This window comes from Sarcophilus harrisii, chromosome 1 (assembly GCF_902635505.1).
Source record: "Sarcophilus harrisii chromosome 1, mSarHar1.11, whole genome shotgun sequence".
NCBI lineage: Eukaryota > Metazoa > Chordata > Mammalia > Dasyuromorphia > Dasyuridae > Sarcophilus > Sarcophilus harrisii.
The window spans coordinates 714,389,032-714,403,502 of record NC_045426.1 but is presented as its reverse complement, the minus strand read 5'-3'; the positions used below and the strand labels follow the sequence as shown (position 1 = coordinate 714,403,502).

Here is a 14,471-nt window from a genome sequence, read left to right as displayed (position 1 = left end):
TAATTTTAAATGAAAATTTTCTATCTCGTGCTGATGGGCTTTGTCAGTAATATATAGAAATGCTAATGGTTTGTGTGCATTTATTTTATATATTGCAATTTTGCTAAAGCTGTAAATTGTTTCCAGTAGGCTTTTGGATGATATATCTAGGATTACCTATGTATATCAGCATATTATTTGCAAAGAGTTATAGTTTTATTTCCTCATTGCCTATTTTCATTCCTTTAATTTTTTTTCTTATTGCTAAAGCCAGCATTTCTAGTACAACTTTGAATAATAGGGATGATAATGGGCTTTCTTGTTTCACCCTTGATCTTACTGAGAATGGATCCAGCTTTTATTACAAATAATGCTTGCTATAGGTTTTAGATAGATACTATTTATTATTTTAAGGAAAGCTCCCTTTATCTGTATGGTCCCTAGTGTTTTTAGTAGGAATGGGTGCTGTATTTTCTAAAAAATTATGAATTATCATATGATTTGCTGCTTTTGTAATTGATATGGTTGAATATGGTAATAGTTTTCCTGGTATTGAACCAGCCTTGCCTCTTCCTGGTTTAGATATCAGTACCATATTTGGGTCATGCTGATTTTTCCTTTTCTTTTTTATTTTTACAGGAAGATTCTGTTCTGCCTCAAACTTCATCAGGGAAATCCCTTCCTCATACCCATGATTGCTAGGTCACCAAAATCAGGAGGCAGAAACTCCCTCAAGAAAAAGAGAAGTTCCTTAATTGTTACATGTGCTGGCCTGGATGTAGGCCGAGTCCCTACATGGAGGTGGGCTACAGGAGAACACAAAATTCCTCTAAATTGTCCCAATTCTGGACCAACAAGTCTTATTTCTTCCCATCATCAAATTTTGTTCTCCAGTTGCCATAACATTAACTTAAGATATTTTCCTTATTCTGAAGACATTTGGTTTCCTAGGACATCCAGATGTATTGCCCCACACAATCCTGCAGTTTACAGATCTATTGCCTACTTTTTTTTTTTTTTTAACCCTGGATAGTCATCATAAATTATTTTACTTATCTCACTATTCTATTATAGTCATACAGAAAATGTAATCTTCACTAGGGACTTCCATATTCAGAGATCTTCACTGAACTCTTTCATAAGACTTCTTTTCATTATAAACTCTCTGATAAAAGGATAAGAGACAATCTCTGGCTCAAAGCTTTCCCATTATTGAGTCCTTAGATGGCTTTGTACCCATAGTCAGTTAGAAGATTTCTATATCTCCCACAAATGACAGTAAACAAGGACTGAATTTAGTCTTTAAGCATGAGCACATTGACTTTATTTTTAAGTTTTTTTTTCAGTGTGGATTTGCTTATGTTGAACTAGTTGGGAGGTATGTCTGAAAGTCTTTGTACAGTGGTTACAGGAATAAGGTTTCTCTCTATTATGAATTTTCTGATGTCGATTAAGACACCTCCTTTCTCTAAAACCCTTTCCACATTGGTTACATTCATAAGATTTTTCTCTAGTATGGATTTTCTGGTGTCGAGTAAGACAACTCTTTTCTCCAAAAACCTTTCCACATTGGTTACATTCATAAGGTTTCTCTCCAGTGTGGATTCTCTGATGTGCAGTAAGACTGTCCCTCTGATTAAAACCCTTTCCACAATGATTACATTCATAAGGTTTCTCTCCAGGGTGGCTTCTCTGATGTTCAGCAAGATTGGATCTGTATCTGAAAGTCTTTCCACATTGATTACAGTCAAAAGGTTTTTCTCCAGTATGGATTCTCTGATGTTCAGTAAGACTGTCCATCCTTGTAAAAGCCTTTCCACACTGATTACATTCATAAGGTTTCTCTCCAGTGTGGATTCTCTGATGTTTAATAAGATATCTTCTCACCCTGAAAGTCTTTCCACACTGATTACACTCATAAGGTTTTTCTCCAGTGTGGATTCTCTGATGCACACTAAGTTTGAACCTCCAAATAAAAGCCTTTCCACATTGATTACATTTATATTTTTTCTCTCCAGAATGTATTCTCTGATGAGCAATAAGACATCTCTTGTCACTAAAAATCTGTCCACATTCATTAGCTTCATAAAGTTTCACTTCATCATGGATTCCCTGATGTGCAATAAAACCAGCCCTCCGTATAAAAGTCTTTCCACATTGCTTACATTCATAAGGTTTCTCACCAGTGTGGATTCTCTGATGCAGAGTAAGATTTTCCATTCGAGTAAAAGCTTTCCCACATTTCTTACATTCATAAGGTTTCTCTCCTGTGTGGGTTCTCTGATGAAGACTAAGACTTTCTGTACGTGCAAAAGCCTTCCCACATTGCTTACATTCATAAGGTTTCTCTCCTGAATGGATCCTTTGATGTACAGTGAGATTATATGTCCTTCTAAAAGACTTTCCACATTGGTTGCATTCATAAGATTTCTCTCCAGTGTGGATTCTCTCAGATACAATAAGAGGAGCCTTGTTTTGAAAAGCTCTTCCACATTGATTACCTTCATAACATTTTGCTTCATTGTGGATCCTCATATGTGCAATAAAACCAGCCTTTCTCATAAAAGCCTTTCCACACTGTTTACACTCATGTCTTCCTCCTGTTTGGATTCTTTCATATTTAGTACAGATTTCTCTCCAATTGAAGTCACAGGGACCATCACTCATGAATGTTCCATTCTGAGTTTCTTCTACAGAAAGCTTTAGCTCTGTAGTGGTGTCCTTCATTTCAGATCTTATTTCTCCATCTGAAAAAATAAACAATAAAACACCTACAGCCAATATACCCTCCATACATTTACATTTCCCTTGATAGGCAGAATATAAAATGGATAGAACCAATCATTTGAAAATGGCATTAACTCACATCAAAAGGGTGATTTAATTCACTAAGAGCTTCAAGTTCAATTACATTGGATCCTCATAACAAACCTGTGACACAGAAAGGACCATCATTCTCATTATGTGCACACTTCAGGCCATGAGCTCAGAATGGCTGTGTGACTTGACCCAAATCCCAGTAGCCAAGACCAGAATTCAAATTCTGACTTGCTCTGTCCATAGGATTTGATAAATAATCTCTACCAGTTTACAGTGGAAAAAAAAAAAAAACCCTACAAATATGTTAATCAATTTTACCCTTTAAAAATTGTTTTATATATAAGCATTACTTGAAAAAACAACACAGTAGATCTTTAAGTACATTTTGCTGTCTTGTAAGACAGTAATTGTCATGAGTGAATTGGAAAAAAAAACACCTTAATTTTGATAATATTAAATTAAAAAGTTTTAGTATAAACAAAACCAATGGAGACAAGATTAGGAGGAAAACAGAAAGTTGGGAAAATATTTTTACATCAAGGTTTCTGATAAAGGCCTTATTTCTAAATTATATAGAGAATTGATTCAAAAAAATCTCTAATTGATAGATGGTCAAAGGATATGAACAATTTTCTGATGAAATTAAAGCCATTTTTAATCACATGAAAAACGTTCTATATCACTATTGCTTAGAGAAATACAAATTAAAACTTTGAGGTAACACTACATACCTCTCAGATTGGTTAAGATGAAAGAAAATGATAATGATAAATGTAGGAGAGGATGTGGGAGAAGTGGGACACCAATACATTGTTGGTGGAGTTGTAAAGTGAGCCAATGATTCTGGAGAGCAAATTGGAACTCTGCTCAAAGGGCTGTCAAACTGTGCATACCCTTTGATTCAGTAGTGTCTCTACTGGGCTTGTATCCCAAAGAGATCATAAAGGAGGGAAAAGGACCCACATGTACAAAAATATTTGTGGTAGCCCTTGTTGTAGTGACAAGGAACTGGAAACTGGATGTCTGACCATCAGTTGGAGAATGGCTGAATAAGTTATGGTACATGAATGTAATGGAAGAAGAAATGATATCTATAAGAAATGATCAGCAGGATTGATTTCAGAAAGGCCTGGAGAGATTTACATGAACTGGGGCTGAGTGCAATGAGCAGAACCAAGAGAACATGGTCCATGGCAACACCAAGATTATAAAATGATCAATCTGATGGATGCGGCTCTTTTCAACAGTGAGGTTATTCAAAGCAATTCCAACAGACTTGTGATGGAGAGAACCACCTGCAGTCAGAGAGGACTATGGGGACTGAATGTGGTAGACCACCACATAGTATTTTCACTTTTCTTGTTGTTTGCTTGCTTTTCCCCCTCCTTTTTGATCTGATTTTTCTTGTCCAGGGTGATAATTGTGGAAATATGTATATAAGAATTGCATATATTTAACATATGTTGGATCACTTGCTGTCTATGGGAGGCATATGGCGGAAGGGAGGGAGAAAAATCTGGAACACAAAGTTTTGTAAGGGTGAATGGTGAAGACTACCTTTGCATGTGTTTTGAAATTAAATTATTTTAAAAAGAAAAATAAATCTTTTAAATAGTCATTTGCAATTCATTTTGACTGGTTAGAGAGTTAAAAAAAAAATTAATTTCCATTTCTCAGTGGGAACTTGTCCAATTCTCCTTCTATTTCCCACCTCATATATGTGTGAGCATTTTCACCATATTCAGGTTAAAACCCAGAATATAACTGATGGTACAGTGGATAGAATGCTGGAACTTGAATTATAAAGACCTGAGTTCTAATCGTACTAGACAAACTTGCTAGTCCTGTGATCCTAGGTAAGTCACAGGATCTGTTTTACTCAGTTTCTTTAATCTATAAACGTATGCAGTAATAGCACCTAATTCCTAGAGTTCTCATGAGGATAAAATGAGACAGTATTTATACAGTGCATGATATACAAGAGGTGCTATGTAAAAGGTATTACTTTTATTGAATTTTGACTATTTCTCAATTCTGCTCTTCTTAAACCATTATTACCCTTATTAATTAGTGAGGTACTAAATTTAGTTTCAATTTATCCAGTTCAAAGTGGGTTTCTAAATACTTGGTGCATTGTCAGCCCCACTAGTCTCTGACCTCTATGAGAACAAGTGGTATCTTTCACATCTCCTTACATTCCTGGCTTAGACCAGGGCCTGACATATAGCAGGCACTCGAATGTTCGTCGACTAGAAAGAGCTCACCCCTGAGAGCCTAATCTGTTTTGGCACTATAATGAGACTTTTATGTCGGCAAATTACAATGATCACAGATGATCACTAGGAGGGAGCTTAAAGTTCATGGAATGAGACTTCCTTTTTTTTTTTGCAGATAGGAAAAATGGAGATTCAGTGGGTAGCCCAAAACACCACTGCCATGAAATATCTGAAAAAGAATTCTAAGGCAGATCATTCTCCCCGACACCTACCATGGACCTCGTGACAACACCTAGAAGTCTTGTGTAATCCCAACTCTCATGCACCTCACTCACCTGGAGGGCAGCTCCTCAGGCCTTCTTGGTCCAACAACCATGGTGTTTGCCTTTGATGAAAATAAGAGATCACGTCTTCTCTGGGAACTGGAAGGCCTGAGCAGGGAAATCAGGGATAAGCATAGAGAGAAGCTTATAATTTAGTTCTCTTTAGGGAAAGGGCTGAGGATCCAGAGCTGCTCCATTTTGACATTCACCTCATTATGTTCATACATGAGTCCATGTTGACCCATTAGTATTTGTAATGGAAGTAATCCAAAATGGGGTGCACCACATTATCCTGTCATTCAACTTGTTCTGAGAAGGAGCCAAACCCTCCACTCCCTGACCTCATCCAGTTATACCCCATTCTGGCAGAAACGTGTAACCTCACAAAAACTGCATAAAAAGGATTATTGGACCAGAGAAACCTTGAGCCTGATCAACAGGAAACTTAGAATAAGACAATCTAGTCTTGGGGCCCCTTCTCCATAGAAGGATGGACTTGATGCATAGCTTCCATTATCTATAAGTTAGGCAGAGCTGGTCATGCAGTGGAGAGAGACCTGAGTATAGAGTCAGGTGTGCCTGAGTTTAAATCAAGCCTCAGAGAGTTCTTAGCTATGTGACCCTTGGTAAATCACTTAAACCAGTGGTTCTCAAAGTAAAGTCCAGATGTTCTCTGGTGGTCTCTGAAACCCTTTCAGAAGGTCTGGCAAATTCAAATTAATTTTTTTCTAATATGGTAAATATCTATCAATATAACCCACATAAACAAAAATTCTTCAGACAGATCCTCAATAGTTTTTTAAATAGTATAAAGATAGTGAAAACAAAAGTTTGAGAACCACTGACTTAAACTGTGTACCTCAGTTTCTTCACCTCTCAAATGGGGATATCAGCTAATTTCAAAGGTTACTGTGAGAACAGAGTCACATTATTTAGTTTTATTTTTCATTTATGGAATAAAACAAGCATTTCCATAACAGTACAATAAAAAGGATGATAGCATATGAAACTCTAATCTGTTATCCCACATCTTGCTATTCCTTTCAAATAAGACAGGAAAACTAGGATGTGCTTCTTTTTCCTTCTCTATACTTAGTGCCCCACTCTAGGAATTCCATTACACAGAAAAAAGTGTGTGTGTGTGTGTGTGTGTGTGTGTGTGTATACATGTATATGTATGTAGATCTGGAGTACAGAGTGTATTCTGGGAAGACTCTGATGTGAAGGCTTCCAAGCCCTCGATAGGGCTGCTTGTCACCTTTGGTGTCCACCTGATCCCCCACTTCTCACCTGCCGCTCCAAGGAGCTGGAGCATGCACAGGGACCACCCCCTGGCAAACTGTGGCCACATGGGCTAGACCAGGCTGAGGGCAAGCAAAGGGTCTCCAACCCTAGGGTGAGTTGTGGGGCAGGGGAAAACTTCCTCTGGTGGAAGGGGCAGAGGGGAACAATTCATTCCACTGGCCATGAAGGCTGATGTGTAGTCATCGCCCATCACCCCGACTCTAGCCTGTCATTGGCTGGTGGTAAATGTCTTCAGAGGGAGGATGATGACACTGTGCAACTCTGCCTCCTTTAAATGCAGTTAGGCATGAATCCAAAGCCATCACTACACACACACACACACACACACCCCATTGCTCTATCATTTCTTTTTCTGGATGCTGACAGTTTTCTTCATATATCCTTTCTAGTTTATTTGGCTATTTATACTAGTCCAAATAACTTTTTAAAAAAAGTTATTCTTAAAATAATATTACTGTTACTTTATTGTATAGAAAGCCCATGGCACAGCACTTGGCAAAGAGCAGTTGGAAATATATGTTCATTTCCTTCCATCCCTTTCCCAGCATCTCTGCTGAAATTTGAGGGCAATAGGAAGGAAGATTAGGGTCACAAACTGCTGTTGCTAAAATGAATAATATTCCAAATATTGTCCAAAGAGCAAGGGGGTGTAAGGAAAAGGTGCTTTAGTAGTTTTCAGAGATGTGGCAGATTAAATTCATGTTCAGGAAGAGGTTAGACAAAATAATCTCTGAGATTAGTTCCATGTCTGAGAGGCTTCTATAATTTGCCTTTTTTTTTTTCCTGAAGTGTAATGGGCTGAAGCTCGAGTTAATGCACTGAGGTCCTAAGCACGTGAGGCTAAATAGTAATTGGACCATACATACTCTTATTAATATATACACTTGGAGAAAGAATGGACCCGCCCACTCTTTGTGCAAGTCCTGATGTGTTGTATAGGAAATGACGATTTTGGTGGGTGGAGGCAGAGGGGCGGAGAGAGAAGCGGAAGGGACTGCTGGCTGGCTTCCTGTTGCAGATGGTCACATCGTTATCGCGATCCCCCTTCATCTCAAAAAGAATAAAGATTGAACATTTTCCCTTAACCTGAATTCCTGACTCCGGTTGATTTTAAAATACGCAGTCATCACACTGAAGCTACCTCAAATTGGTAAGAGACAGCTTCAGGACCAACATATGTGACCAAGACACTTCACAGTAATATCGGATGGCAGAAGGGCCCTGCATCTAGACACAGGAAACCTGTTTTTTTTTTTCCCCCCCCTTTCTGGTAATCCTTAAGTACTCCAAATCCTGTACACTAAAAAATGAAGATTCTCCTTTTGATTTCAGATTTAGTTACCAAGGAAAGTGAACTTACCCAGGGAGAGCAGGTTCCAGGCATTCTCCAACATGACTTTCTTGTACAGCTCCTTTTGGGGATGGTCCAAGAAGTCCCATTCCTCTTGAGTGAAGTCCACAGCCACATCCTTGAAAGTTACTACCTCCTAAATCACAAAAATCATAGGAAGTTGTGCTGAATGTCTTCAAAATTAAAGAACTCAATCCTCATCAATTTACAGGATAAAACTAAAGAACAGAGAAGGGAGGTACCCAAAGGTCGTACCACTTATGGGTGTCAGAGTCAACCCAACAGAGTTTTGAAACCCCAGTCGCTAAGAGTCTGATTGAATTTTGAGAAAAGCATTGTATATGATCAGTTGGAATAAAGATGAGAAATATCTAATTATGGAAATGTTCCTCCTTGTGGAGTCAGGAAGAAAGTTTGTATTTTGCCTGGGAGGAAGATGGGCTGTGGAGAAGAATAAGAGGCTGATGAGAAATTTCCTCATCAGAATTGATGTAAGTGGTATACTCTAAAAAAAATTCTGCAAAGAGTTTGATAAAAACTGGCAAGCACAACATATCCTGGGGGGAAGTTTAGTGTGATGATATAAAGAAAAGATGTGTTTGGCTTTCTGAGAAGCTGGAACAAAGTTTTATCATGGCAGTGTCTAGCCAAGTGAAATAGAGCTTTCTCTTATTACACTGAGGGCCCGAGACTGCTCTGCAGATGATGTGGTTCTGGGCAAAACAATTCATGTCTTTCTTTATAATTGCTTTCGTTTCTCTGTGATATATATTCCTTAATTCTTACATTTTATTACACCAAAACAAGAGTAGCTAGGATAAAGATAAGAGTCCCCTCATTAATTAAAAAAAATATGAGGAAGTTCCTTTATAAGAAATAAGTGATCTAAAGACAACCCTGCAGGAAGAGAATAAATCAAGAAAATGCATTAAAAAGATGACAGATGGACTACATATAGGAGAGACTGGATAGGTGTGAGAATACTCTGAGACTTGGGACACAGCAGCTATTGTTCCAACCTGCTAAATGTACTGCATGGTAGCTGAAGAGGTCACTAATTAGAGTAGAGGAAGAAGAGAAGAGGACCAAGAATAGAACCCTGTGGGACACCTGTGATTAGAGGAAGATCCAGTAAAGGACTCTGGACAGGGCGTAATGGTCAGACAGGTAGGAGGAAAGCCAGGAGAGGGTAAAGTCCTACAAACCTAGAGAGAAGATCCTTCCACAAAGGAGTGAAAGATCAACAATGTTAAACACTAGAGAAAGGTCAAGGACAATGAGGGATAAGAAGATGTCCTCTGGGGTGCCAGAAAGAGAATGACACAAGAGGGAGTAGGTGAGCAGGATGAAGGGAAAGACTGAAAGGGAGGAAAAAATTAGGAGGTGGGAGGGAGTAACATTGATGACTATTCTTATGGGAGATAAGGGACTCACACAAGGCATGGAGTTTAGTGCTTTAAAAGTCTACTGGTTTTTGGGGAAACTGCCACCAGTGGAGGCAGTTATCACTTTGAGGAGTAATAGAGAATGGACAATGGATTGAGATTTCTAGAAAAATGAGGAAAATAAATAGAAGGTCAACAAGAGACTATATACCTATGGAGAAGAGGTTCCCTACCGTGGATCACTATCCTCTTTGACATCTGCAATGATACACATTCAGAAAGTAAGATACAGTGGAAAGGGGGAACTTATGTGTTTAGCCTGCAAGCAATGGAAGAAAGACCAAGAGGGAAGACTTGGAATGGATACTTTAGAGACTTTGATTATATGAAGGCTACAGAAAAAATAGAGAAACACCAGATAAGTACCAGATAAGTAGAGGCAATGAATCTGAGAACGATAATCTAGGCAAAATAGAAAGAGAAGGAATAAAGAGAGGCAGAGAAATCCTTGTTGGAAAGAGGAAGAAAAATAGATGAAATTAAACAAGTAACACAGAAGACTAGTTGAACAGGAAGAGAGAAAGGGAAATCTACAAGAGTAACTTAAAAAAAAAAAAAGAGAAAGAGACGCAGAATGACATGAAAGCAAGAGAAATGAGCAAATGTCCAGAGAAATTGTAGGTAAAGGATTTATGGTGTCTTCTAAGTGGGACAAAAGAGGAATACACATGTTCCTTTGCAACACATAGAACTTCTACAAAAATTCACTACCAGGACACAGAGATTCTACAATGAAATGTAAAAAGGCAGAGTGAATGAATACATCCTTTCTTTTCCTAATGAAATAAGAATGGAAATTAGTTTATAGACCACCAACAAAAGAGAGAAAGGTAAAAGGAGACTAAACAGTGACATATTAAATATTAACTCAGTCAAAAGAACAAATCCTAGAAATGATAACTTGGTAAAAAAAAAAAAATAGGGTAATTTTATAGCCCTTTGGGCACAGTCCAAATTACTCTCCTAAATGATTATGAAATGGAAAATCATTTCACAACTGCACTAAAAATGCATTAGTGTCTCAATTTTCCCACATCCAATCCAAAATTTAACATTATCTTTTCCTGTCATCTTAGCCAATCTGACAGTTATAAGATGGTACCTTAAGAGTTGTCTTAATTTGCATTTCTCTAATCAACAGTGATTTTGGACAGTTTTTCATATGACTACAAAAGACTTTAATTTTTTGGCCTGAAAATTGTCTCTTCATATCTTTAGACCATTTATTAATTGGGGAATGGCTTTTACTCTTATAAATTTGAGTCAATTATATATTGTTTAAATATGGCCTTTATCAGAAATGCTAGTTGTAAAAAATTTTCCTTAGTTTTCTGTTTCCTTTCTAATTTTGGTTGCATTGGTTTTATTTGTGCAAATAAGTCTTAATTTAATGTAATCGAAATTATTGTTTTATATTTCATAATGTTTTTTAGTTCTTCTTTGACCATAAATTTCTCCCTTCTCCACAGATCTGACAGATAGACTATCCCTCATTCTCTTAATTTGCTTATATCACCCTTTATGTCTAAATCATGAACTCATTTTAACCTTATCTAGGTAGAGGGTTTTAGATGCTGGTCAATGCCTGGTTTCTGCCATACTGCTTTTCAATTTTCTCAGCAATTTTTGTCAGATAATGACCTCCCAAAATCCCAGAAGCTTAGGTTCATCGAAGACTAGATTACTACAGTCAATAATTCTTGTGTCTTGTGTATTCAACCTATTCCACTGAGCCACTACTTTTCTTGGCCAGTACCAAATAGTTTTGATGACAGCCACTTTATAATCCAGTTTTAGGTCTAGTGTGACTAAGCCACATTCCTCTGCATTTTTTCCATTAATTCCCTTGAAATTCTTGACCTTTTGTTCTTCCAGCTGAATTTTGCTATCATTTTTTTCTAGCTCCACAAAGTAACTTCCAGGCAGTGTCAAGTGGGATTTAAACCAGGATAGTTCAACATTAAGAAAACAATGAACATAATTAACCATATTCTAAATCAAAATGTCCAAAACCACACAGCCATTTCAATAGATAAAGAGAAGGGGGTAAAGCACCACTCTTTGATAGTAAAAGTATAATTAGAAGTATCGGCCTGGTGGGACCATTTTCTATATCATTAAACATTTATCTAAAAACCTAAAATATCACATGATATAGGGCTAGAAGCTTTTCCAATAAAAGCAAGGATAATTACTTGCCCCACTTTTCTAGAAATGCTAGCAACAGCAGTAAGATAAAAGAAAGGAATTCAAGGAATAAAGACAGGTAAAGAAGAACTCAAATTAACTCAACTCTATAATAGCTTAAGTAAAGTTGCAGATTACAAAATCAATCTTCAAAACTTAATAATTTTTTCTAGATAATAATGATAAAGAGAAAGAGGGAATAATTGAAAGCGAAATCCTTTTCCAAATAAATAAAATATATGTATAATATCTGGGTATTAACCTTCCAAGAACCTCAAAGAGTTGCATACATTCAATGACAAAGAAATCATAAAGAAATGAAGGAGAATCTAAAAGCTAGAAGATCATTCACTGCTCTTGGCCAGGAGTCAATACAACAAAAATGACATTACTGCCCAAAAGAATATCTATTTTTATTGTTATACTAATGTTGTGAGTGAAATGTTACAAGTGGGGTGATCCTGGGGAAGACCTTAATATATATCAAGACTTAAACATTTTTTTCCTTTTCTTCTGTTTTTTTTTTTTTTTTTTTTTTTTTTGGTCTTTTTTTTATAATAGCTTTTTATTTTCAAAATACATGCAATGATTGTTTTCCACATTCACCCTTGCAATACCTATGCTCCAAATTTTTCTCCCTCCCTCCTTCACCTCCCACTTCCTCTAGACTGCAAGCAATCCCATACAGGATAAATAAGTGCAATTCTTCTAACCATATTTCCCCATGTAGCATGCTACCCAAGAAAATCAGATCAAAAGGGGATCCACTTAGTCCCCAAAGTCCTGCACCCGAGGAAAGGTGCAGATGGCACTCTCCATCCCAAGGCTATTGGAAGTGGTGAGAATTACCTCACTGGCCTTAAATACGTAACATTTGTCTCAATTGATGAGAACTGAGGATACTGGCTTTGGAGTGACTGAGCCAAGATGTAAGAGAGACACACAGAGAGAGGAGAGGGTGGGGAGAAGCAGATACAGTGACACAGGGAGAGATACAGAGACAGGGATAGGGACAAAAAGAGAAAGAAGGGAAGGAAGCAGGGAGGGGAGAGAGAGGAGAAAGGAGAGAAAGTGAGAGACAGAGTCAGTTAGAGAGACAGAGAGAGAGAAGACAATGCTTGTGGACTCCTCCACAGACTCCTAAAGGATCTAGACAATGCAAGTGACTGAACTGTGAGGGGGAAACAGAAAATGCAGAGTTCTTGGTCCAGCTCCTTGCAGAGGGAAAAGGGGAGGTCTGCAACCCTTAGGGAAAAATCTAAGGAGGAAGACCCTGCATTTTTGCCATTTGAGGCAATATTCCACGGCAAGAAGGCTCCGAACAACGTTAGGAAATTGCCCCTAGATGGCTGCCAGTGGCAGTTTCTACCCAGGCCCTGATCAGAAGCCCAGAACCAAGACAATCTGTGAGAAGCAGAGGGATTTGTGGAGAGGGACGCTCTGGGAAGGAAGCCAGGAAGTTCAGAAGCCTGCAGAAGCAGGGGGCGGCTGAGACCTCTGGCCCGTGGCAAGATCCGGCTTCCAATGTCCAGCCCAGCCAGCAGTAAGGTAACTAGGGTGGGAATCTCCGAGGAAAGGCACCCCACTCTGGCTCTCGGAGGCAGCCGGCAGAGCTCCTCAGGTAGCCAGCAGGAACAGAGTCCAGCAGGCATCTACTCTGGAATACACTCACACCCAGGTCAGAAAGGAGTTCACAGCAGGAGGTCAGGGACTGATTTTGCCCTGGATCAGACCACTTTGAATGTGGGCCTTTCTCCTGCCCCTGAGGTGCTCTAAAAAACAATACTCACTACCCCAAGAAAGCTGCCACATGGCCAGCCCAGACTCAGCTCAATTCTACTTTCATGTCTGAAATCAAGAAATCAGCTAAAAGAATGGAGGGGGGGAGGGGGAGCATCTCGCCACCCTGAAGCACTGTGGTGGCTGGGACACTAGGGATAGAAGTACACAAGAATGACTTCTCTCCACCCACTAGCTCAGAAGGACACCACCTGGGCACAAATACACCCAGAATTCCTGGCAATGTAAGAGTGAGAGTTGACCGTGATTTTGAGTGGAATCAGAGTGCTGGGGGTGGGGTGGGGGGGGAGAACAAAGGAAGAAATGGAAAAGAAACACATGTTGTAAAAGAATCAAGGAGGGACGCCAACCATCAGGCAACCTAATACTCCGGGGCAGAACCAGAAATATTTGTAGTGCTGTTAGTACCATATTCAATTTCATGCTAATTTTTGGAAAGAAATGACCCACAAATAAGGTATTGCCATCTTCCCAGAACACCTTCAGTTTCCATGGAAATGATTGGGATTGCTGATGGTCGGGTTTGAGGATGGCCTGCACTTACCTGGGGAGGAGGTCTGAGGCTTCCAGGACCCATTCCCTCTGGCTTCAGGCTCCCTGTGGAGGTAGCAAGGTAACCAAAATGCCTGAATTTGGTCAGGTTCCTCCAGCTGGGCCTTATCTCAGGGTCCTGCTTCCCCCACCCTTTATGGCCAGAGCTCTTACTATCACAGGTCACACTGACTGAGGATTTCTGATAACCCTGAGAAAGACGTCCAGGAAAATCTACCTTTCTTTATCTCTGCACAGAAAAGCGCAGCTTCTCCACCCTATAGCCTTAATCCCCAGCTGACTGCCTTCCTGCCCAGTCCAGTTTCCCTCCACTTTCAGGGGCTTCATTTGACTCCATACCTGCTTGTGCCAGACCTTTGGGGTGGGGGGGAGGGACACAGGGGGCTTTCCCCCCTTTCCTGAGGCCATCGGGGATTTACAAAGGGTCAGGTCCCCCAGTAGTTACAAAGCCTTGGACTAGCCCTCAGGGGAGAGACTCCATTCTGCAGAGGGA

At 39.2% G+C, this 14,471-nt stretch overlaps 1 protein-coding gene across 1 annotated transcript; it reads right to left on the bottom strand.

The window, feature by feature from the left end:
* Nucleotides 1-1,860: 1,860 nt before the first annotated feature.
* On the bottom strand, nt 1,861-14,190 carry LOC116420924 (zinc finger protein 461-like; the record flags this gene model as incomplete). The annotated part of the gene is made up of 4 exons (XM_031949168.1): nt 13,971-14,190; nt 8,004-8,130; nt 5,351-5,446; nt 1,861-2,726 (listed from the first exon to the last, which is right to left on the bottom strand). Coding segments are annotated over exons 1-4 (1,122 nt in total), but the record flags the coding sequence as incomplete, so codon positions are not given.
* Between the last annotated feature and the right edge of the window lie 281 nt (nt 14,191-14,471).